Source organism: Cornus florida, unplaced genomic scaffold (assembly GCF_030987335.1).
Source record: "Cornus florida cultivar Cherokee Brave unplaced genomic scaffold, ASM3098733v1 CherokeeBrave_3.0.0_Hap2_Chr03, whole genome shotgun sequence".
In the NCBI taxonomy this organism is placed as follows: Eukaryota; Viridiplantae; Streptophyta; class Magnoliopsida; order Cornales; family Cornaceae; genus Cornus; species Cornus florida.
In genome coordinates, this window is record NW_026775573.1 from 49,894,840 (window position 1) to 49,920,987 (window position 26,148).

The following is a 26,148-nucleotide window of genomic DNA, read 5'->3' on the forward strand; positions in this document are numbered from 1 at the left end:
ATAGTATGAAAATGCATTCATTTCCTTGACACAATCTATGATACTCGGAGTGAAACAGGCATCTAGAGAAAAACATAAGGTAAACTATGTTAGTAAAAAGTAAACCCTTTGTGTGTGTGTAAAAAGGTCTCCAATTATTTTGGAGATAAATATCAGTAGCAAGGTTTGAGTTAAACCTAAGAGAGCAATTCATCAGACTAAGATCCACTTTGTAAACCTACTTGGCTATTGAGTATTTACATGTAATAATAGATTTTTTTGTAATTGATAGTTATAAATCCATAAAAGGGAATTCGATATTGAAAAACGAGCCAACGTAAAAAAAAATACATGCCATTCAACCAAAGAAGGATGATGGAGAGTTAACCGAAATGGGTACTAAATACTTTTCAAGAAATCTCCTCCAATTTACCAATATTGCTATTGAGATCGTGAGCATCAATACGTAGGTTACAGATCCAAGTGGTAGTATCATGCCTCTAGTGTCACGCCTCAAATTCCATAAATCGGTGCATAAATGGGTAAAACTCAGACGGACCCGATGCACAGTTTGAAATGCGGAAGCTAAAACCCGCATTAGCTCGCATGGCTAATGTGAGCATGAATGATGAATCGAAGTCCATTTAGGTCATACTAAACACTTGGAGACATCCTATAAGGTTCTAAACCCAAGAGGAATGATTTCGTCCAATTTGGAGATATCATGACCAAGCCTCACTAAAACAGTTATATCTCTCACTGTGGTTGAAGTATTCGAATGAGGTTGGTACCATTGGAAGGCTGACTTCAAGACATTCAATTTGAGCATAAGAATAACCTAATTTGTATCTAAGATGAGTGAGTTATGGCCGTTAAAATTTGGTGTGTCAAAACCGTCCCAGTTGATAAAAAAGAGATTTGGTCGGCCGACAACTATCCATCAGCCAGCCGAAGGTGCTGTTTCATCTGGCTGATGTGAGGGTTAGCTGACCAAAACATGCCCCCAGCGATGCAAACTCACTGCCAAGCCTAAAAATGGGCTATCAGCCGGCTAATATACACCAGCCGGTGGAAACTTCCTGTAAGCTGAAAAATGGGTACCCCCAAGGTGCAATGGCCATGGTCCTCCCCTAAATCAATCCCTATTGATTCTGAGATGATCCGGAACTAATTTTAGGCACTCCTGAAGAGTCAAAATAACCTCCAATGGTTCATTAGCACATGTACCACCCAAATGGCTACACGTGGCAGGAAGAGTCATCTGGGCCACACACAGGTCAGCCCAAAGAAAAGGACAAAGGCCAATCATCAACAGAAACAGAAGGTCAAGACCGGCCCAGATCAGAAATGGGCCGGATCCCAGACGTGTTCATCAAGAAAGAGGAATAGGGTAAGAGGTGAGGAGATATAAAAGGAAAGGAGAGGGAGAGAAAAATTGCAAGTACTGGCTAGAATCACTACATTGCAAATTACTCAAGTTCTAAAGAATTATTATTAGAATCTTAATATAGTATTTTAAAGTAATTAGTTGATTATAAAATTCTATTTAATTTAATGAAAATTTACTTGTCTCAAGTATTAAGGTTCAACCCTGCCTGCTGCTCACTCGTAGAAATCAACAATAAAATGGGACAGGGTCTCACTGTCGCTGATCGTCAACTTCAGGACTACTTTCTTTCGGATTTGAAGGATCAATGTATCTCCAAATGAAACCCAAACTGCTTCCCATGATATTCATAATCACAGCCGACATTGCAGGAGGTAATGCAACCATTGGCGAAGTGAAATGAGAGGTCGCCAAAACCACACCTAATGAAGAATTTTGCATACCAACCTGCAAGGAAGTGAAACACAGCGAGTCAGTGACAGACTAACGTTTCCCACGATAAAGGTCAAATTGACACAATTTTGAAATAACATTTTGATTTCAATATGTCTGCTGTTTTATCAAGTCAAAACTCACGGAAAACTTAACCAAATTTTAAGCAAAAGATATTGAAACATTAAATTCTTTTTACACTTTTGATTAGGGTTCAAACTGATTTGTCAACCAATTTAAAGCTTCATTGAATCTAGAAGATCAATTACCTCAATTGATATTGCTCGCCGTTGGGGTTCTTTAAATCCTGAAATAGCTGCTGATATGTACCTGAAAATAATGACCCAATATTTTACAACATTATATTATATCACAAAAATCCCTTCTGCCACAATTAATTCACATCTCAATAATTCTAGTAATCTATCTATGTCAAAATCAACTCACATTTATGGAAGCACCACTTGTGGTAATCTGTCTACATCTAACTTCACTAGTGAAAGAGGAAGAACAACAGAGAGAATGAACAATGAAAGAAATGTCACTTTGATCCTAGATATTAACCTATCTTGCAAAATATTTTAAGAACAGTGACATCATGTGCTAATCAAGCATCAAACTCAAAGCATTCAAAATTTGGTAGCTATTTACTCCCACACTAAGAAACGCGGACACGGATACGACACGACACGGACACGGCGACACGGCAAATCCAAGAAAATTAGGACACGGACACGGCGGGGACACGGCGAATGGTATATATATATATGTGTGTGTGTGATGTAGTACTTTAAAAATTACCGTGTGACTATTTTTTATCAACCTCACAATGAAAAAAAAACACAAATCATAACTCATAACTAATAAACTATAAAAGAACAATGTTGCATAGTTATAAAACCAAATAAAAAACAAGAATTAGAATAATAACTAGTATCATTTAATCATCATTGCAACTTTACTCCAAATACAAAAGCATAGACAGAAAGGACTATTAACATTCATGACTATTTAACATTTAGGACTTTACTGTTAGCACTTAACATTCACAAAAACCTAAAGGCTAGTCCCCAAAAAAAATACAAAAACAAGTCAGTGTACTCACATATCTTCCCATCCATCATTTGACCTTGGACTTTTACCATTTACAATACCAAAAAGGTAGTACATATAAAAAACAGAACATATCAGCATTAAAAATTAAAAAAAAAAAAAAAAAATTCCAGACACGTCTCCGTGTCCGTGTCCGTGTCAGTGTCATGTCCAAAAATAAAAAAAAATTCCAAACACGTTTTTTGGTGTGTCCGACGCGTGTCGGGACGTGTTCGACGAGTGTCCGTGTCCGACACGGATTCTTCGCCTATTTTGGCGTGTTCGTGCTTCCTAGCTCCCACAAATATTATTGTTAGCTAGGCATCTTGCTTTCTTATACAACAGCCCCCTTCGGTGACATGCTCTTTGTTATGACAAATGCAGCGAACCCAATCAACAATCACGAAACACAACAGAAAGTAAACACACCACACACAAAGAACACAACGATTTAGCGTGGTTCGGCAAAGCCTACATCCACCGTGAAGATCCGGCGGAAGTTTTCAGTATGCGAAAATTTAGAGATTACAAGTTTCAGTCCCAAACCCTAGCTCTCACTCTCACCCTCTTTTTCTGCGATTTTTTGTGTCTCTCAATATTGTACTCCAAATCTTAAACACCCTTATATATCGGGCTACAAGAGAGTACCAATTAGAGTCCAAGACTGCAAGCAAAAAAAGGGTCAGATGCGACCCGACACCAAATTTGGGCCACAACATCGCACTCTTCACAGATCAACAACATACTGGGAAGTCAATTTTGTATTTGATGCGTGTATGAAGTTAGTATACTTGCACCTGTGATATCTAAATTTACCATTAAGGATCCTGTTTAAATAATTACTCAGGAAGCTTCTATGTCTAGAGAGGACATAAGTTAATATATATGTAATTGTGTGTTATATGTATATTTATCTCCAATATATATTTTTTCATTGGCAAGAAATTCATGCACCCATTGGCCCCATGGGGACTTGAACCCTCACCATCCACTTTGGAAGGTAGATGAGATACCACTAGGCTATAAGCCCCTTGGTAACTAAAATATTAAATATAAGTATCGTCATAGTTATATATATTATATCACACTGATGGTACTGGAAAAGGCCTCTAAGTTTACTCATCATATATCACTAACTTCATCTGTACTTATAAATCACTTGGGAAATTAGAAAGAGATGACAGGAAAAAAGATCAATAAGTATAGAACTAGTAGGCAACATGAAATGGAGCATATCACAAAGACCCAAGGAAAGTATGATAATGTGAATTTTAGTGAGATGATCATCCCAAGCTTTTAAACACTCAATTTTGTGTATTCCATATATATAGAATACATAGACCATTTGACTACCCAATGATGAAGACCACGACAACCCAAGAGCTTGAAGCCTTGAATTGCATACGACTTGCACCTACTATTCGAGCAGAAAAAAAGATAAATATAATTAGGGAGTTTTGTAAATTAAGGTTACCTATTTATGATTATTATCATTTTTGATAATGTTTAGTTTAGGTTATTTTTAGTATTTTTGTATTTTTAGGGTTTATGCTCACCTCAACCAAAAAAAACCCAGAGTCTTAGTAAAACCCAAGGGGTTGGCTCAAGTTGGTAAGACCATGGCCCTGGTGCCTAGGAAACATCAGATCGGTATCACATAGCATATTGGACCTACACCCGATCCTGATCCCACTTCAAATCAACCATCCGCTGTTCATGATTTCATCAACCCCTAAAATACCCCTACAATCAAAACGCACTGTCGTCAAACCCAAACTCCGCTGCTTTTGTCCCTGTTCATCTTTAATAACCCCAATCATAACCCCTTTGTCATACCCCACCATCTAGGGGTGGACTCCATATTTATGATTTTCATTATCATCACCATCTTTGCTTTTTGTCCCAAGTTAAGGAGTTTAGAAATAAAAATAATTTAATCCTCTCAAAACTTATAAAAAATTTCAATGCCAACCATTTTAGCGTACATTTCAAAGTTCTTACGGTAAGAAAAAAAATATAAGTTCATTGTTATGGTAGTTCTTACAACCATATATCTTAATTTCTTTAACATTTATAAAAATTACACTAATGTTTCACATTTAAAAAAAAAATGCATTATCCTTCCTTGTCAATCATCTAGAGTATTGAGAAGTAGAAAAAAAAAAAAAAAAAAAGTAAAACTATTGCGAAAATAAGATGACAAGAATCCCAACAACAAACTTACTATAATTAAAAATAAAAAATAAAAGAAAGAATGCCAACAACAATGATATTATTATATATGCTAATATTTTTAGTTTGCCACTTGCTAGATGACAAATTCTATATTTACTTGCTTGTATAAGTAAATAAAATATAATGTGTTTTGTTCAAGTTTTTTAAAATTGTTTAGTTAAATTATTACATTTTTTTCTCTTAATCTTTTATCAAGGTAATAATGACATATTTTTTCTCAAAGTGGAATCTAAGTAATCAAATTATTGTTTTTTTCAAAAATTGAATTTTTTAAAAATTGAAACAATTGTTGAATAAACTCTAATTCTTGAAAATTGTTTTTTCTTTACTTATTTTTTAGCAGTAATTTATCACTTCCTCTTCTCTATTTTTTCTTTTCTTTTTTTCATATTAGTTTTCATCACTACTTATATAGGTTATTTTTTCTTATTTTTTGGATTATGTGCACACAGCATACGAATCTGCCTCCCCAACCAGTAATTCAATTTTAAGCCAACTAGGCGTCCAAACCAATCTCTTGATGAATTGATTAGTTATTGGAATTGAACTTATCCGTATATCTCCAAAGTGATGATGTCAACCCACTAGGAGCAAACTCACCAATTCTAATGCAAGAATACACAAACATGCTCTCTATATGCCCTGTGTATGCTCTATTTTTGTGTATAACATCTACTCTGGATCCCAGTTTCCTTTTCAGATTAGAACACTGGAAATCCTATTCTCTCTGTACTTCTAACTTGCCTCTATATCGATAGATCGGAAACTGGTTGATCAGTCGAACCAGATTCAGAGAGCTTAAATCAACAGATTGATCAACCGAATCACTCTGCAGATTTTGTACTAAAAGAAGAAAAAGAAAAAAAAACAATTTAAGAAGTTCCCAAAACACTTGCATGCATATCTAAAGGCGTTTTATGAATCATATTAAATCGTGAAATATTTGAAACCCTAATGCATGTATTCATGAAACCTAATTTTGGCGAGTGCATCCAATGTGTCAAATTACTTTTTTACCTTTGATGTAGAATATTACGCTTTCAATTTTGTCTTCAACCTTGTCCAAGAGGTAACTAATCATGACACTATCTTTTCAAATTATTAATCTAGAAATAAGAAACAAAATTACAGACTCTACCTTTAATCAACAAAAATTGCCAACCCAAGTCTTATTCAAGAAAAAATGTCCTTGGGCGTGCGTGACACATAGTTCAGTGTACTGTTAAAGAAACAAACTGACCAAGTAAAGGGTCTTACGGAAAATAGAAGGAAGATTAATAGGATTTTCATTGTTTAGATAACAATTTATGGGCACAAGGGTTTTAATGGAAGAAAAAGCCTTGTACAATTTGAATAGTTGTATCATCAACACTTCAGCTCAGGTGATATCTCCTCTTCCTCCTACATCAGAGGTTGAGATTTCAAGTCCCCAGGGGGGTAATAGTGCGTTTGTGAAAATCTTACCTATCAAAAAATAAATAAACAGCTGCAGATTCTTATAGTGAAATTCAGAATGCATAGGTAAAGCAATGCACCTTATATAAGTACTGCATCTTCATTAATGCTAGATCAAAAAGAAGTCTGAAAGCAAAACAAAGGACTAGAGCATGGTATTGAGAAACTACAGGTTCATTTAATTGGAATGATTCATTTGGATAAATGAATGGATTTGAATTCAACAGATTTGAGCTTCAATGAAATTGAAGTTGCAATCAGAGACGGTTTATTAAATTCTTGTTCAGCTAAAATCCTCGTCAGAATGGATTTCAAATAATCCTTTTGTACCTTGTTATTTGCTATCCACACATATGCCCCTACCAAATCAATCATAGATATTGTTAAAATTGAAATTTCAAATATTAAATTTTAATTTAAACTATACTAAATACTTGAACCTAAATTCATTCATTTGAATCCAAATGGAGTGGTTGTTTCTTGGTGGTAAACCCAAACCAGTATTGATTTCAGCTTCCATTGAGGTATGTCATAGCACATTTAGTGTAACACAGGAAAGTAAAAGAAAGGATTACAGATTGTGTAGGTAATCAAGTGATCAACCTCATAGTCTACTAAAAAAATCAAAGAAATCTCTCAAAGTATAAAAATGTGCCTTACCAGATTAAAGTAACAAGAGGGGAAAAAAAAAATGGAAGGGAAACCATACCCCACAAAGAATCCAGCAAAATGCAACAACAGCACAGAAAGTATTATAACACCCAGTTCACCAGAAAATATAGCTTGAGCACGATGGAGAGGGGACAATCCAGATGACAATGATGCACTAAGCATAGAGGATTTCAGACGAACAACATTTTCTGAGAATACGCTGAGAACAGCCAAAAGAGAAAGAAATTAATCATATATATATATATATACACACACACACACATAATATCCAAAAGCACCATTTTCTATGAGAACAAATCAAAGTGTATAGGATCAAAACCTGCATGCAAGCAGTGATGAAGCTAGAACAGCAAGCAGTGGTGCAAAAGGCGTCACAACTTTCACTGCTCCAGGAAATGTGCTCTGTGCATAAGAACCTAGCAGAATTGGAGCAACAACCACCTTGACAGGAAACAAAGAATGTCATCATACCTCAGAAATAGTATATTTTAAAACAGTACACTGAAAAGTTTCAGGTATAAATTTAAATTTACCTGCAAAGTGCTGATGGAAAGTTGAACAGCATCCACAGGAACATATGTTCCTGCCAGAATCTTGGTTAAAATAGGAGTGAGCAACACTGCTCCAAGGGTGGTGCAGATTGTCATTACAATAGATAACGGAACATCCCCTCGACCAATTAAGGTCACCTGTAAGACTATTTCACAAAAAGCAATGAATGGGGGTTTGTGAACATTGATACCTTGCGTTTGGATGTTCTAATATAATACTCAACTGTATTAAATTTCAATGACCTACAACATAATATCATCTGTTTCTTGAAAATTGCAGGATTATACAAGAACCAAATTTTTTTCTTTTCTTTTTTCTTTATTTTGCTTTTTTTTTTTTTTTTTTTTTTTTTTTTTTTTTTCTTTTCCCAAGAAGCCTTGATGCTTATCAGATTCAGAGGTTTAGCAAATATAAAATGGACTTTACTTATCAAAAAACATACATATATATGTATATAGGACTTCAAATCATGTGAGTCTATTATAATTAAAGCGTCTGTCGATATCAATGAAAGAGGATATTTTGTATAAGAAAAGTTGTAAGGCCATAATATCGTCAATAATATAAAATGACAAATCAATTTTAAAAGGTAAACTAAAAAAGATAAAAGGTACAAGGTACAAGGTACAAGGTAAAATAAAACGAAATCACCAATGGGCCAATGGCCCAGGAGGTTCGAGCCTCAGTGGACGCATGTGTGTGTGAGTACCAACTACGGAAAAAAAATAAAATGAAATCCTGGAAAGTCAACATAGTCACGAAAATCGTCAAACATGACCCTCTATCATGGGAAAGGGTCATTTAAAAAAGATTAAGAAATGAATCCACAGTATCTTTTACCCAATTTAAATTTATGCCAGGGAGATCCATTATGAAGGCATTTATTTAATTAGAGAATTAATAGAAGATTGTAGAAATAAACAAAAGATCCAAAGATGGTTTGCATAAACTTAGAGAAGGCATATGACAGAGTACCAAGGCATATGGTGTGAGGGTGTTTCTCTACTTCGAAAGTTTGGTTTGAATTGCTTCAGAAGACTGGACAAAGGTTTGTTGGTTGAATCTGTTCTAGTCAATGGTGCATGGAACCCTCCTGCTGATCTTCCTGCTTTGTTACAGACTGTGGAAAGTATTCAGCTGTTCTCACGCAAGGATGAAATCACCTGGAATCATGGCCAGTTCTCTATGAAGTCTGTTTGGAATGTATCTTTTTCTTAGGGGCTAGTTGTCAGATGGTCTTCTCTGTGTTGGAAACATTGTAGACCAAGAGTAGCTGTGCTGGTTACAATAATTTTACATAATAAGAATCTCTCATTCTTTAATCTCAGAAGGAGAGGTATGTGCCTTTCTGCCATATGCCAAAATTTGCTAGGCTGAAGAGGATCAAAATGAGCATTTGTTCTGATCTTGTGCCTTTGCCAAGAATGTCTGGAGTATCTTTGTTTGATTGGCTTGGGATTTCCCTTCCTAGTGTGCATTCTTTCAGTGATCTAACTGATCGGTTCTTGCTTCATACTCAGGGTCAAACCTTCAAAGCTAAGGTTTGGTGTTCTGTGTTCAATCACACTATTTGGAGAATCTGGTTGCAGAGAAATGATGCACTACAACATGGCACTGCCAAAGCAGTCTGCTACTGTTATCCTATGGGATGTGCTACATTCCCTAAGTCTCAATTTAGTAGACCTCTTGGTCTTATTTGATTCTTGATATATTTTTTGTTATTCATGATGTTGATGTTCTGGTTGCATTGGAAATGGACTTTTTCCATTCCATGCTACCTTTCTTGAGGGTTTGTGCCCTATATATCTTGTAATTATATTTCTCTCATATTTATAAACACACAAACCCATTCAAGAAAAAAAAATAATAATAATAAAATAATCTCTTTAAAACATAAATATCGTTTAGTGTTGAAGGATTTAAATATTAAAGTTACACCCTCTCTAACAGCTTAAGCTTTTAGAGTAGATGGTAGCTAATATGGTATCAGAATAAGTAAGGTCTTGTGTTCAAACTCACCGACACCCTAATAATTAAAATTGAAGCACCGTGTTGGACCAAAATGAAGGCCACACATGAGGGGCATGTTGAAAGATTTAAAATTAAAGTTACACCCTCTCTAACAGCTTAAGCTTTTAGAGTAGATGATTGTTAACATTCAAGATATGTAAAACAAGACAAAGATTAGAGCTCGTACCATATGCGAAGAAACTACAGATATTTCTATAAAACTGTGACTACATGAAGAATCAATACTAAGCTCATACCTATTAACAATAGCCTTAGATCATATAACAAACTATATGCAAAAAGAAACTTAGGGTGCATGTTGTTTGTTGAAGACGTAATGCTATTGGATACATCTAAGGATGTCTTAGAAACAAAATCAGAAATATGGAAAAAAATACATTAGAAGCAAAAGGGTTAAGAATTATTCAGACTAAAGCAGAATACATGGAATGTAAATTTAATAAAGTTTCAAAAATGATAATATAAAAATAATGACCCAAGATCCAATGATTACTCAATATAAACCCTTTCGATCTTTAGGATCAATACTACGAAAAGATAGGAAAATAGATGATGATGTCACTCGCAAGATGGAGACAAGTTAGTGGTGACATATACAGTAAAAAAGATACAAAATAAAAATAAATTCTTTAGGAAAGTTATTAGGTCAGCAATCTTGCACGAGACAGAGTGTTGAGATTGGGAGAGAGAGAGAGAGAGCAATGTGTTCATATAGTTGAAATTAGAATGTTGAGATGGATGATGGAATGACTAGAAGATCCATAGAATGAAAATGAGAATTCATATGGATTACGGACGACCTCATTAGTTTGGAATTAAGGCAAGGATGATGAAGACGATGATGTGCTTGTATACGTATGTAAATATATATATATATATATACACACACACACACACACATATAACTTGATGAGTCCTCTCTAGTTTGCATGCTCACTCCTTCAATGGAACCTTCCCATTCCTTTACTTTAATATGATCAAACTTTAATAAAATGTAATATACATACACTTTTTTCCATGCTAAAATAAATCTTATTACATGTCCAAGATGTGTAGACCTTGGGTCTGATATTACTAAAAAGTAAAAATAAAATAAATAAAAACTATAGAAACATCCAAGTTGTGTCGGGCCGTGTTCAAAAGCGTCAGTGTCCAACATATACCTGACAAGGAAACTGCTCCTCATAGAAGTTCCCCTGTAACCAATTATGAAATCTCCAAGGTGACATAAAACTTCAGTCCTAGCTCCCATGAGGTTACTCAAATTAACTCCAATTTTAGTAACTAGGAAACTAAATGTTCAATACATTGCGTTCTGGATATTTGATTATTTTGCTACTAGACTTTTCTAATAATTTATCAGTATACAGGCCGAATGCCCCCTTAAAAGCCTACAACCTGCAAAAGAAGAAAACCTGGAAAGGGAGGAGCAGTGATAATAACTATGGAATGGTCATAGAATTGATCACCAAGTGAGTCAAGGTCAAACTTTTCAAGATAATTGTTTACAACAACACTCATACTACCCCAATACATATCTTATCTCCAAATAAATTGCACTGCCTCTGAGTCCCTACTCCCCACCTTCTCGAGCTTTAGCCTATCTCATCTAGCTAATATAATGTCAGGTACTTCGCATATTAACATACTGAAGTCAAAGATTGAGGCCCTTCTGTGACCAATTATTATCAACTTTATTACATACTAAATCATCCCAGAATATTGAGAGAATGAAATTAAAAAATTAACTGCATCTAGAAAGAAAAAAGATCAAAGAAAAATATTTAATACTATGTTGTAATGAAAAGAATAACATACGAAAAAAATTCAATAAATATGTTGTAATAAAAAGAATAACATAGTTAAAAAATTGATCATACCACATTGGAGGCAGTACCCCCAGGGCAACAACCAAGCAGTATTAAGCCAACTGATTCAGAAGGTGGGAGGACCAAGAATTTGCTAATGATCAATGCAGAAGTTGGCATGATTGAATACTGAGCAAAGCATCCAAAAAGTATCTGATTAGGTCAAAAAAGAAGAAAGTAATGAATTTGGGTAACTTGTATTCAAGTAAACCATTGTTTAGAAGAATGAAGAAGTTATAATTTTTTTGATCAAACTCTCCGTCTCTCATTCTTTTGAAATACTTGTGACATTTTTTCTAAGTTCAAAGGAAATTTTTTACTAAATCTGAAAAAAGAAAAGGCAGCCAAAGGGCTTGGCAGTTGGCACACACATCTCTAGAATAGGATAGAACAACATTATATCAACTAAGAATTTATTGCTTAAATATACATTTCAATTAATGAAATTTCCTTGAGCAGCAAAAAAAAAAAACACACACACACACACACAAACAAACAATCAAATATTTGTTCTGGTAATACAGATTGATTAACCTAAAAGTAGAATAGAATTGCTAGCACATTGTTATTATAAGCAGGCATTCACATAAAAAAATTAAAGAGGAAATTAAAAATACAAAACATTGTTCAACTATCAACATGTAATACAGGAATCCTGTTGCAAAATTATCTATTAATTACAATAAAATGAGCAATTATTGGAAATTTTCCCAAATCACAATAGAACCCAAATTAAAATTCAAAAACAACACACCTTATAATATGTAACCCAAACATAAAATTGTAATTTCGAACCCTATTACGTATTGGGTATTGTAGGAACTCACAGCAAGAGGCCTTTGCATGAACAAATTGAGCAAGTCTTTGAGCTCCAATGTGAGACCCATTGCGAGCATGATGAACCCAAGTGACAAGCTATATGAAGCTGGGCCTCTCTCCACAAACCATGAGAAAGTAGATGGTCTCAAGCAAGCAACAATCCCTCCAACTGTGACATAGATAGGGTACAGACTGGCTGCAGTGGACAGCATGTTTTCCCATCTGGGTTTCGCGGGAGCCACAGATGGGGGGTGATCAGAAGCTCCACCAACACATTTGATGGTGGGTGATTTTGGGAGCTTTGGTGATATGGAAATGGTGGGTTTGATGGGTCTGAGGAAGGGAATTCTTGGGTGGGTTTGTGGGTATGGAGTGAATATGGAAATGGTGGGTTTGATGGGTCTTAGAGGCGAAATTTTTGGGTGGGTTTGTGGGTATGGAGTGAAGGGACTGAAGCATAGAGAAGTCATGGTATTGATTGCTACAGGTATGGAGAGTGATTCTTCGTGTATCAGTTGAAATTTTCGAAGTCACTGCACTGTTTTTTTTTCTTTTCTCTTCTGTTTTTGTTTTTTTCGTGGAAGTCAGAGAGAAAATCTTGACGGGAGCTCAATTCATTGGCCCACATCACGACCCATTAATCCGGTTGGATGATCTTGACCGTCCAGTACAAGGCATCGGTGGGACTATTGTGCAAAGTAAAAATCCCAGTTGATGATAGGAAATTATGAATTAGTATATATATTTTTGATCTGTTATTAATGATTAGTGTGGTTAGGGAGTTACAAGGGAAGGGAAATTAGGTTTCTAACACGGGCGAAAGACCCTAAAACTACATCTCCTGCGGTCTCCTACCACTGGGATAGCACCACACCCTCATTATGAATTAGTATTTGCGGGATATGTGAAACCCGTTTTTATTCCTATTAAAATAATTATTTCATAAATTAATATACTAATCTTTTCATCCCAAATTAAGTTAATGTGAGTCACAATTATCAATGAGGACACTTAATATAGGATAGAAGAAATATTTCTTTTATAATATTACCAACTTAACCTTTATATTAAACTTATAAAAATTAAATGATTATAAATTTGATAATTCATTCAGATGGATTCGTTAGGGCACAAAGCACAAATCCCTAATGTCGTTGATGAATGCCGCTTATTGTGCTTGCTTTCCTAATCTTGAGTTACTTGTTTGGGACTGGCTAGCATCCTTCAGCTTGGGCTGAAGCATAATATCACACTTTACAAATACATATATATATATATATATATATATACATACAATTTGCTTGACTTTCCAGAAAAAAAAAATCCTTACTTTTAACTAAACACGAGAAGGTTCATCCATTCCTTCTCTCTTCCATCCTTCTCCAATCATCTCAGTAAATAAAGTCTTACTTTTAACTAAACACGAGAAGATTCATCCATTCCTTCTCTCTTCCATCCTTCTCCAATCATCTCAGTAAATAAAGTCGCTAATAAATATTCACCATTACATAAATAGATTAACCTCATATCATCCACATTCCTTTCCATTATCCTTTTTTTTTTTAAAATAAATAAATCTTATGTTTCTAAATACATTTGCATTATACAGTACATAAGATTAATGCATGTTGATGCAAGTCTTTAGATTGCACCACTGATTTATTACATATGTTTTATATAGATTTGAAACTTGAGTTGTGTTGTGTCGTTTGCAAGAGGATGGCAATTCGCTTGGCAAGTTAACACGATCATATGTGTTTGCTTTACTTTTTCATATGGTAGCTTTGATTCATTTGTTTCTGTATGCTTGGTGGACTTGTAAAATTTATTGTTTCATTTTTGTTCATTGATTTAGTCACATAAATTTTTCGAATTATTATAGGTTATAAGAGCAACTCCAATGTGTAAATAATTCTAAAATTAGGTCTTCGTTATGTGAAACAATTGGATATAACCGAGTTCAATTGTGTAGTTAAGCTGGTGATAGGTTTTATATGTTTGTTCTTCTATGCCTACACATTCTTGTCTCTTCTCTTTATATGTGCTGTTATTTGAATTTGTTAGAATTTTTGAATAAAAATTGTTTCATCAGTCATTAACAGATGCCTTTGACTGAATATGTGTGATCACTGGTTGGTTGTGGGATGAAAAGATACAACTCAAAACCAACAGATATAACATATTCAATATGAACCATTGCAACCTTTTGAAGTGGATGTGTCCAGTGATTAATAGACACATATAAATGGTTGTGTCCAGTGATGAAGAGACATATATAAACGGTTGTGTTTAGTGATGAAGAGATATATAGGATCTGAATGAAGTTTATGGTATACATTTCTATTGAGGAAATGAATTACACTAGACAGATGTATGGGAGAAATGAATCACGCTAGACAATTGCCTACGAGAAAATACCCACTAGTCATAAAATGAGGAATATGTCAATTAGTGGATGATACAGTTAGATCTGAAAATTTTCAACTTCATCTGATCAGTTCGATTCCATGATCTAATCGGTTAGATCAGATATGAAACTCCATGTGATCAAGTACATGCTCAATCTGATCAGTTACTTTGAATCGTCTGATTTATTAGATCAGTGAACTACTCGGTTGTAATACCCCTCATTTTCAAAAGGATATAATGGGAATTTAATTAATTATTTATGTGCATTTTAAATTGATAAATTGATTATTTGTTTTGTGTGCATTTAAATATGATTATATGGCTAAGTGGTTAATTGTTTTACTTGTTTAAAATTGGTATTGTGTATTTGTTTTATATTGTTTATTTATTTTAACTTAATTATGTGCAATTGGGATTTATTTTATTTATTTGATTAATTGGTATTTTTTTTATTATTACGTGTTTTTAAATGGTTTGTGTGACTTATTTGATTTAAGTTATATGGTTGTAGTTATATTTACGTTTAGGGTTTTGGTGTTAAGTATTTTGGTTGGCCGACTTATACTTAGGCTGGAATTAGGATTAGGGTTTTTGCATGAGTCTATATATATAGAAAAATATTTGTCTGCAAGGGTTTTGGAGACACCCTTTTTACGTAATAATCTGGAGAGGTAAACAGAAAGGTTTGAGGGGAAAAACACAGAGGGACACAGGGAGAATCAATTAAGCTTTCAGCTATAGACTAAAGGTGTACTATAGAGGAAGGAAGAGGTTGATGGTGAGATAGAACTGGAGCAATAGGAGAGTTGCCGGTAGTCTACAGTTCGTCGGAGAATTTAGCAACGGCGTTGAAAGGTTTCAAACCGAAACCTAAAGGCAAGTTTCATTCTATCTCCTTCCTATAAACTTGTGTTCTGTGCATTCTAAATAGACTCTAGGAATTTAATTAAACTTTTAAAATGAACTGTATGCATGTTAGATTAGGTTGTAATCTATTGTTGCATTCTTGTAAACTCGAACTGTTGTTTCTTGCATAAATTGTGTTGTTTTTGGTTTGAACTTCTGTTAATCAATTCATAATAGAAATTGAGGAGTTTCTAGGTCTGTTGGGACTTATCTTGAACCTTAAGAACTTTAAGAAAACTTTGGAACAAAGGATAGAACTTTACCGGAATCAAAGAAGACGAACAGTGGAAACATAAACTGTTGTTGTTTTCGGCTTAGATTTTTGTCGATGAATTTATACTGGAAGCTGAAGGGTTCTAAAACTGTAAGAAACTTAAATAGAATCCAAAAGATGCTACAAAGGTTTGGGGATAGGATAGGAAGCTTCGCCTGAAGCATAGACGGCAACCGGACGAAGCAGAGACGAAGCAACAGAACAGAGGCGGCTCTCAGGGGGAGAAAGCCGGCTCCCTAAGTGAGGGAGCCGGCTCCCAAGCATGTAGAGCGGGCTCTCCATGAGGGAGAGCCGGCCCTGGAAGGTAAAGAGCCGGCTCCCATGGGGGGGAGCCGGCTCCTTTGAACAAAAACCCCTACGGGGTGTTTTCTGCAATTTTTCCGGAGTTCTGGGGTTAAACGCAAATACTAAAAATTAAAGGGGGTTTCAAATATGTTAAAATTAGCCTATTAAGACCCTTAAATAGTTGGTTTATGCTAGGGTGCTAATCCTAAGGGGCATCAGGAAACAGAAACGTGGAATAGGCATGCTGTCAAGGAAGGATGAATGTTTAAGTTAATAAGTTTGTTTTAATAACTTAAACTGACTGGTATCGAATTACTTTTGGGATGTTATATAAATTATTTATATACTTTAATGGAGGCCAGAAAGTTCAGTGTAGGACATGGGCATAGACATTATTAACTTAGATATTAAATGGTATGCTGTCAGGAGTGGTAGGAATTTTAGTTGCTAGTTTTGGTTTAGCGAACTAAATGGACTAGTATGGGAATACTGTTGGGGTTTCATATAATGAGCAGTTTGGACTTCAGAGTGTCATATTATATCAGGCACAGGTTTTGGAGTAGAGGATCAAAGGGACGTCATGTGGTGTAAATGCTAACTTTCATGCCGTTAAGGATTGTGGAGGATTTCATTACTAGTCTTTGATTTGGCAATTTAAATAATATAGTATGAGAGGATGGTTTGGGATATCTAGTATAATGTATTTAGTTTATATTTCTGTCTGATCATTATAACAGGTTATGGATGTTAATTGATGAACTGTTTAACTTCTGTTTTATCAATTGTATGGATGTGGATAATATAAATTGTTTATCAATACTTTAACAATTTATTTGGAGGATTAATGATTATAATCATATACTGGATGCATAATAGGATCTTAATAATATCTGTTTTCTATTATGCTGGTTTCTGGGTTTATTTGATATTCTAATGAATGTGCATCATTTGTGGATCATTTGCATTATATGTCCCGATATGGGACGATGACATATCAGGGATGAATTAGATCAAAAAGCTAAGTCCTACCCTTTTCATACATACGGAATGGATTAACTAAAACAATTGAACGACATAACGGATGGTTATTTTATTTTTATGTATTAGGAAGGATTTAAATATATATACTTATGGTGCCGTGATACGAGCTTGAGTCTCCTGATCACGGTTAGGGTGTGTATATTGCATTGGATGGATAGCTAGATATAACTGATATTCCCTGGTAGATCTAGGTACTTGGCCGCTGGAAAGCGTGTTTTATATGTCACCTTCTACCCAGGCTGAACTATGTTATAGGCTAGTGAGCATCCTATAGTGTGTGTGTATATATATATATGGACTATTTTAGATATTGCCGAGCTATCTAGGATGTATCTGCGTATCGGGTTTATGTACGGATTGTAGTAGGATGGAACTTGCATGTGGGCCTGACCCACCTTTATTTTTCAGGTGTTCGTGAGTACCAGGCTTAGGGCTTGATCGTGGTGATGCAGATACAGTCACTCACTCTTCCGACTGTATAGGATTTTCTTTCTTATTTTTAGTTTGGATTTTATTTTGTAAATTTATTTATCAGTTGGATTTACTAGGGGTCCACTAGATGGATTCCCGAGTTGTACGGATTTGAAGGATTTAAATAATATTAATTTATTATTTAAAGTTTGAGGATTTTTATTTTAGTTTTCATTCAACGCATTATTATTTTATTCTTAATTCAATTTTTATTCCTACTTGTTTACATATTAATTGTTTGGTATCCCTCTGATCTGTGCTCGGACTTGATCACCCGTGGCTCAAGAAACGAGGGGTATCATATCGGTTACATGATGAATTGCATAAAAGATATATTCTCTATTTTTTGTTCATCGATCTGATTAATTACGTGAATTAATCTGATCGATTACTTGGCATAATTTGATCGATTACATGATATGATTTGCTCGGTAGATGACTAATGGATAAATGAGTTTTCTCTATTTTGGTCATCTGATTGACTACATAAAGCGATCTAATCGATTAAATGGTAACATTTGATCGGTTACTTGGTCCAATCTAATCAGTTAGATAGCAAATGAAGATTACATGCTTTCTGTTTTGGTCATCTGATCGATTACATCGAATGATCTGCTCGGTTAGATCATTTGATTGATTATTTCTTTTTATCTGATCGGTTAGATGATTATGAGAAGTATGATTTTAATGTGAAAAGACATTTATGCCCTTAGATCAAAGAAATAAGATCCTAGGAGATGAATGCATGAGATGATTTGATCTTGAGCTTTTGTATCGAGTGATATAAGTCAATGGTTTACAAATTTTCTAGCTTTCACCAGTCTATACTACCCTTTGATATTGTCTTGAAGTTTTGTGATGTGAATCCTTCCTTTTTGTTCTGTTTGCCATGATTGGATTGCTTTTCATGATTATTCCTAATACTACAAGCTTATGGAAAATATTATATGCTATATCTTCAATGTTTGTTATTAACAAATTTGTGGGAAAAACATAGGTTGAAAACCTTTGTGCTAACAGAAAGATCTTGGTATTTTACATTATTTTTTGGGTGTTGAAGTCACTCGCACAATTGATCAAATTATCCTATCCCAGACCAAATACACTTTGAATATTCTATCTCGAACTAAAATGCTTAGTGTCAAACCAGTGTCATCACATGTTGCAACCCCATATCAAGCTCAGTCGAGATTTGGGAGCTCCATTGGCTGACCCAATTGAGTATCAAAGTATTGTTGGTGCACTTCAGTATCTTACCTTGACTCAACCAGAGATTGTGTTTGCTGTAAATCAAGCATACCAATATATTCATGCTCCAACAATAGATCACGTGGCAACAGTTAAAAGAATCTTCCACTTCCTTAAAGGAACCTCTTACAGTTTGGTCTTTATCTTCAACGAGGGTCACCTCGCCTTGTTGCTTATTGTGATGCAGATTGGGAAGGCAATCCGGGGGATCTCGATCCACTAATGGGTTTTGTATCTACTTTGGGTCTTGCTAATAACTTGGAAAGTTAAAAAGCAATCCACAATTGCTCGCTCCTCCACTAAATCGGAGTATCATTGTCTTCCACATATAACCGCTGACGTCTCATGTATGCTACTACGGGATCTTTGTATTCCTCTCCAGAGTGCGCACATAATTTTGTGTGATAACATCAGTGTAATTTCATTGGCCAACAATCCTCCTCGTACTAAGCACATTGAAATAGATTACCACTATGTTCGTGAAAAGGTTCTTTAGAAAGAATTAGACATTCAGTTCATCACAACAAAGGATCAAGTTGCAGATATTTTCATCAATGGTCTCTCCTCACAATGGTTCCGATTTCTAAAACCAAGCTTTCAGTTCGTGAATGACCTATCACCTTACAGGGATGTGATAATAGACACGAGAATTCATTGCAAATCTCCAAGATTTCCTCCTATTACTACACAACATATTGAAACATCAAAGGCTAAATTATTGGGTGAATTATCATCGTACAACTTTCTATATTTGTAAATTACAGATTTAGTGCAGTGTAATCCCCCCTTGATTTGTATTCCATAAACATTGTACATATTATAAATATCTGAATCAATATACCAGTCACATAGTAAGAGATTCTTCAATTATTTTTCTGTAGCATCTACATTCAACCCTTAGATTCTAAAACTTTCAATTTCAAGGTTCGCTTTCTCTACAATCTATTGTTTAAATATACATGTGTGTGTATGTATGTTGGTACAAAAGATACAAAAAAAATTATGCACAAAAGTTGTTTTAGACGGAATGCATATAAAGAATTTAAAAAATGCATCTACCAAACAATTTTTTCTTTTAAATTCCTTTCATTGAGAGACATTTTGCAAAGACCTTCAAATGGAAGGAATTTTAGAACTAGAAAGCTCCCCCAAACAGAGCCACATGTGATATCTTGTGTGCGCTAATAGATTTAATTAATGTACAAGGGTAAAATTGCTCTAAGTTTAATTCCAATTTGACATTATGAAATAACGGCCCTCTCAATCATGCTCTCGATTCTCTCTCTATATATATCTAAGATTTGGTTAGGGTTGTATATATATGATTGGGTACAATGAGCCTTAATCAATCAGGTTAGGGAATCTCTTATCAACATCAACTTTTTAGCATTATGTCTCCAAAAGATTCAAAAATTAATCATAGGCTGAAATTTTACAACTTTTAGTTTTGCTTCAGAATGCATTTACTGCTAATTTTTTAATTCACGACGTATTATTATTATTATTATTATTATTATTATTATTATTATTATTTAGAGATGTGCATCCAGTTTATCAAATAAGGACAATTCTTCAATTCGGGTTACTCAGATGTGGAACTTAAAGGAGACTGTCAAGGAGCTATGGCTCTTTCTCCAAATGACAATATCTCCATACAGTGATTGAAGATATCAAATGTATACTTCTTAATTAGAATAAAGACTTTAAGTTGCATTCGTCAGCGGGCTCTTAAATGTAAACATGGAGGCAGAAGGTGAGATATGTGGTAATCTATGAAGCACAGACACTCCTCACGAGGGTCTGTACCAATATCGGACACTTTTTTGACACGGACACACGTGTCCGAGGCTCCGACATTTCTGTGAAGTGTCCAGAAATTATTTTTTATTGGATATGGGGTGGACACGACTCAGACACGCGGAGGACACGGGGTGGACACGGCTTGGACACGCGGACGACACGTGGGGGATACGGCGGGGTATATTTTGTAATTTTTTTTTTAAAAGATAAATGGGGTACTTAATGTAATTTACTAATTTTAGAAATTTAAAAGTAAAATTTTGAAAAAATAAAAAAACAAGACATTTTTTTTAAGTTACATGAACAAGACTTTGTGAAAGACTGAAAGTATATATGTTTATTCAAGTACATATTTAACCCATTATAGCTATGTCTCTTCTGCACATTTTCATTTGGAATTTGGATTAACTTTATTTTTCATTTATTTTCTATTTTACCTTGTCTATGTTTTTCTTATAACACAGATGAAATTATTGAAATTGGTCCTGTTATTTGTTGTTGTTTTATTTGTAATTTTGTATATATATACATCTGTTTGTTATTAGGAAAATGAATGTGCAAGGTTCTAGTAATTATATTTTGAATATATAATTATATATATTATTGGAATAATTTCACTTACCTCCCTTGAGGTTAGGCGTAATTACAGGCGGTACTCTTTACGTTTCAAAAATTATACTGACCTCCCTTCAATGTCATCGCCGGTTAGTTATGTTAGAAATTTTTGTGAATGTACTAATATGCCCCCATATTATATTAATAATGATAATTAATTGTTAAATTACTCTTTTACCCTAATAACATTTTTTTCTCTAAAATTGAGCTCTTATTTTATTTTATTTTATTTTATTTTTTTCTTTTTCTTGAAGTTTAACCTTCTTGAGCAATTTGCAGAATATGTCATCTTCACCACCGCCACAACAAAGCCACCATCTGCACCGCTGCCACAACAAAACCACCATCTTCACCGCTATCACGACGGCCATAGCCACCACCACCGCCATAACACAATTACTTACCTCCGATGATGGCATGGAACAAAAGTAGCGACATCTCCGGCACGTAACGGAGGCTTGCAAGTGTTTTGGCATTAGAAAATGGTCTGAATCCAAAATCTGAGCCCCCGCTCTCTCTTTCTAGTTCGTAAAGTAATTTTATCGCCTGATCGAAGAGGACAGCCCATGAGTCAGCTACGAGCTTGAAGGCGGAGTCGGCGAAGGCGAACTTGTTCTTGTCAGGGTGGAGGATAAGTGCGAGCAGACGGTACTGCCTCTTGGTGAGATCGACCTTGTCGGAGTGGCGATCGACCTGAAGGATGGAATACCATCCATGGTGGTTGTTAATGCAGCGATGAGGACCTCCGCGACGGCCATCCTCTTCATTGCCGTCGCCGAGTTCTTGTCGATTAGAGAATACGAGATCTGCAATTTCTTGTTGCCAGCTGAAAAAGAAGTGGGTCAGAGACCAGATCCGTAAGAACTCAAACCAAGAAGGCATGGAGGAAGAAGAAGCAACCATAATAAACCGCAGATCAACAGATGGTGACTTGCTGCATACATATATATATAGTCTATTATGTATATACTGTATGGAAAGGTGTAATTCTGAATTTAAAAAAAAAAAAAAATTAATTGTGAGGATATATGGGTAATTATGAATTCAAAAGTAATTATAGTAAGGGCAAAAATGGTATTTCATGTTCAAAATTGAATGATGCCAACAAAAAAGGCATTGACCGGCGTTGACTTTCATCGGAAGGGGGAAAGTGTTATGCTGGACCTAACCTTGAGGGAGATCGGTGTAATTTTTGAAACGTAAGGGGTACCGCTTGTAATTACGCCTAACCTCAGGGGAGGTAAGTGAAATTATCCCTATATTATTTTATAGGCGTATCCCCGCCGTGTCCGTATCTTATTTTTTAAAAATTTGCCGTGTCGCTATATCCGTGTCGTGTCGTACCCGTATCCCATGTCCGTGTCCGTGCTTCATAGGTGGTAATAGTGGTTACTCAATCTCATTTATGTTCATCTCTCTTCTATTTCTTTGTAGTTTTTCATGTTGGCTAGTGATAAAAAATAATAATAATAAATAAAGGCATTTTTATAAAAATATATAGAAATCCCAATTTTGTTACTTATTTATTTTGTTTTTATCTTTTATTTTTCGGTTAAATGCTGTGACAAGTAACACCTTATTAGGTTTGCTTTAGTGCTCATAGATTAAATTAGTGACAAAAAAAGCCAAAACCTCCTCTCTCAGGTTTGGTTTACTTTGTCCTCACACCTGTTTATGTTAGTTGACCGGTAGCCATGTCAAAAGTCAGATAATTTTAAAAAATAAAATGCCAAAACTATCATTCCTGGTTGCAAAATGTCCAAATAAACCTTATTCACTATTTCAAAATACCATTTTAGCCTTCAACTTTTATACCCTCACATGTATTGCTCCAATTATTGAGTTTATAGACAGTCTCTCATATAAAGATTTTGTGATTCATGCTCAACAAAACATACATTTTTATTAGGACTGTAACTCGAGCGGGTTGGGCACTCATCTCGGGCTCAGCCCATATAGAAAATCTTCAGCCCAAGCCCATACATAACTAGTCCACCCAGAGCTCGCACTATAATCGCACCTTAGAAGAATTTTTAACTCTTTATTTTTTTGTTTAATTTAATTTATTTATTTATTATTTTTATTTTTATTTTCAAAAAACAAATACCCAAAATTGTATTTTGGAGGGTTTTATTAAAAAAATTTGTCAAAATTGTTGATTAGGTCAATTTGCTACAAATTTCAAAAAAGAGATGTATATGCACTTTATAAAAAATGGGTTGTTTCTTGTAAATTTTTTATATAGCGGGTATTTATTTATTTATTAATTATTTTTTTTTTTTTACCCAAAGAATATTGAATTGGAGAAAAAAAGTTATAGAATTAACAACAACCAATTAATCAATTGAAGCCCACATCTCTTTGGAGCATTCTATAGCATTTTAGAATGTAAACTTATAATGATTATTCTTTGAAGCATTCTAAAACCTCATCCAAATCATTAGATGGTAGATACATGTACAGATTTTAGCCATTCATCATAAGGCTCTGACCTATATAATAAGGTTGGGGTTATGACAGGACTTGCTGAAGGACCTTACATGGTCAAGTTGCCAGCGGTGCACGTTGAAATACATTTACATAGGCTGGATCTCCATTTTCATTTTTTAGAAAAATAAAAATGGAGAATTTCTGAGAGAGCAGGAAGAGACTGTTATAGAAAAAACGACCGAAGAGTACGAAGGGGTTAAGATGGTTGTGATACTATATATTTTGAAATTAAAAATGACTACAACAATTACATCGGTTCTTAGTTCATTGTCCGCTATGTGACTGACAACTCTATTTATGAAGTAATTCGATAATATTAAACATGCAAATACATTTATGATGGTCAATTATTCAAATACTAATGAAATGATTATAATCATCTTCCCAAATTCCCATTTTTTTATTTTTATTTTTACTTTTACTTTTACTTTTACTTTTACTTTTGAACAAACATTCACCTTAAGAATTAAATTTGATATAAAGAGGCGTGGCCAATCAAAAATTTTGGCATAGGCTTCTCCATTTGCTAGAGTCTACCTTACACTCTCCATATAGTAGCATCTGAGTCAATTGGTGGACCCTTGTATATATTTTTGCTTTAAAAAGGGTAAATTAGGCCCCAGGGCATAATGGCGTTGACAGGGATCTTAAAAGTAAGTCTTTGAGGTCTCGCTTTCAAATCGCACTCCTGACTTGAATGGTTCGTGTGTTGTGAGGCCAATACACATACTCTAAAAAGACAAAAAAAAAAAAACACGCTATCACTGTGGTAAAATTAACAAAGACACCCCAACTATCACCAATGGTGAGTTGACATTGTTATCTTTTGACTTGTAAATTGACGTATTTAAATTATGGAATTAATTTTTTTAACCTCTTTAGAACTCACTAACTAAAACAATGGGGTAAAAAAAAGTTCGAGCAAGAAACTTTTTAGACGTTTTTACCCTTTTCTCTCTGGCTAGGGCAATACATTAACTAGAGTTAACGAGGTAGAAGACAAATCCATGGAGGAGGGGCAACCCTCCTCTACCGCGAGTAGTGTCACCCCTGTCACTGTATCCTCTTCTCGCCTAACATGGAGTTCACTTTTGGTGAATTCTACATCTACAAACTTTACTCCATTGACATATTATAGCGAAAGTTGTAACAAAAAGTGCATTGAGATAGATGATGAAGATATTGCGGATGAACTGAAGTATTGGGAAAATTCAGTAGTGTGTTATGTGTTGGGAAGCAAACCATATTTTCCCTATTTCAAAGCTTTTATACAGAAACGCTAACACAAGGACGCTGTGGTGGTTTCTATGAAGGACGACTTCTTTCAAGTTCGATTCCCATCTGAGGAGGATTTGATAAAGATATTATCACGATTCCATACGTTTCAACGACAGGCAAACTGGGATTTCTGTTTCTAAGATTGTGTCAAACATTACTAAACCGCTTTATATGGATGCAATTACTCTCAGTCGTGAGAAAGGTTTATATGTGCGTGTCTTGGCAGAGATGGAGGTGGATGGGGTTTTCCCTAAAACTATCAAAACAAGGCTTCATGGATTACAGCTTCAAGTTCATGTTGAATATGAATGGAAACCACAAGTATGTGGTATATGTAAGAAAATGGAACACAATGAAAATATGTGTCCACTGAATAAGGCCAAAGTTGTGAAATCAAAGGAACAATGGGTGGTGAAGAAAACTGTTAAGGGAAAAGAGGTGAGTGATCAACGTTCAGATAATGCAAGTCCCAATGGTGTGGTGCAGGATGATATGGAAGGTTTTACAGTGCAGAGATCCAAAGGGAATAATAGAATTGTTGCCTAAGATGTACAAATTTCGATCAGTTCTGCTAATGCTGTAATGTTTCCGATTTTTGTCATTTTCTATTTTCTAGAATTTTTTGATTTTCGAGGGTATTTTCATCTTTTTTCGTTTTGTGTGTTGGACACCATGGGGTGTGTCGGATGTGTCAAAGAGTTGTTTGGGACATTTCCTTCAGTTCAGGACTCTTGGAATTGTATTGGTTGTCATTTCGGTATTTTTCTGTTTTTCGGGCCGGGAGGTCCCAGGTGGGACCAGCTACCGGG

The 26,148-nt window shown here is 34.8% G+C and overlaps 1 protein-coding gene across 2 annotated transcripts; it reads right to left on the minus strand.

Annotated features, from left to right (window-relative positions):
• Positions 1-235: 235 nt before the first annotated feature.
• LOC132300480 (probable sodium/metabolite cotransporter BASS1, chloroplastic) lies at positions 236-13,152 on the minus strand. 2 transcript variants are annotated; one of them, XM_059797575.1, is made up of 7 exons: positions 12,531-13,152; positions 11,716-11,832; positions 7,786-7,941; positions 7,572-7,693; positions 7,290-7,451; positions 2,068-2,128; positions 236-1,813 (listed from the first exon to the last, which is right to left on the minus strand). In XM_059797575.1, the coding sequence occupies exons 1-7, from the start codon at positions 12,990-12,992 to the stop codon at positions 1,619-1,621; spliced, it is 1,275 nt and encodes a 424-aa protein (XP_059653558.1). In that variant the 5' UTR covers positions 12,993-13,152; the 3' UTR covers positions 236-1,618. The 2 variants fall into 2 exon arrangements, with proteins under 2 accessions (XP_059653558.1, XP_059653557.1); XM_059797574.1 differs by having other exon boundaries at positions 11,716-11,856; positions 12,531-13,151.
• Between the last annotated feature and the right edge of the window lie 12,996 nt (positions 13,153-26,148).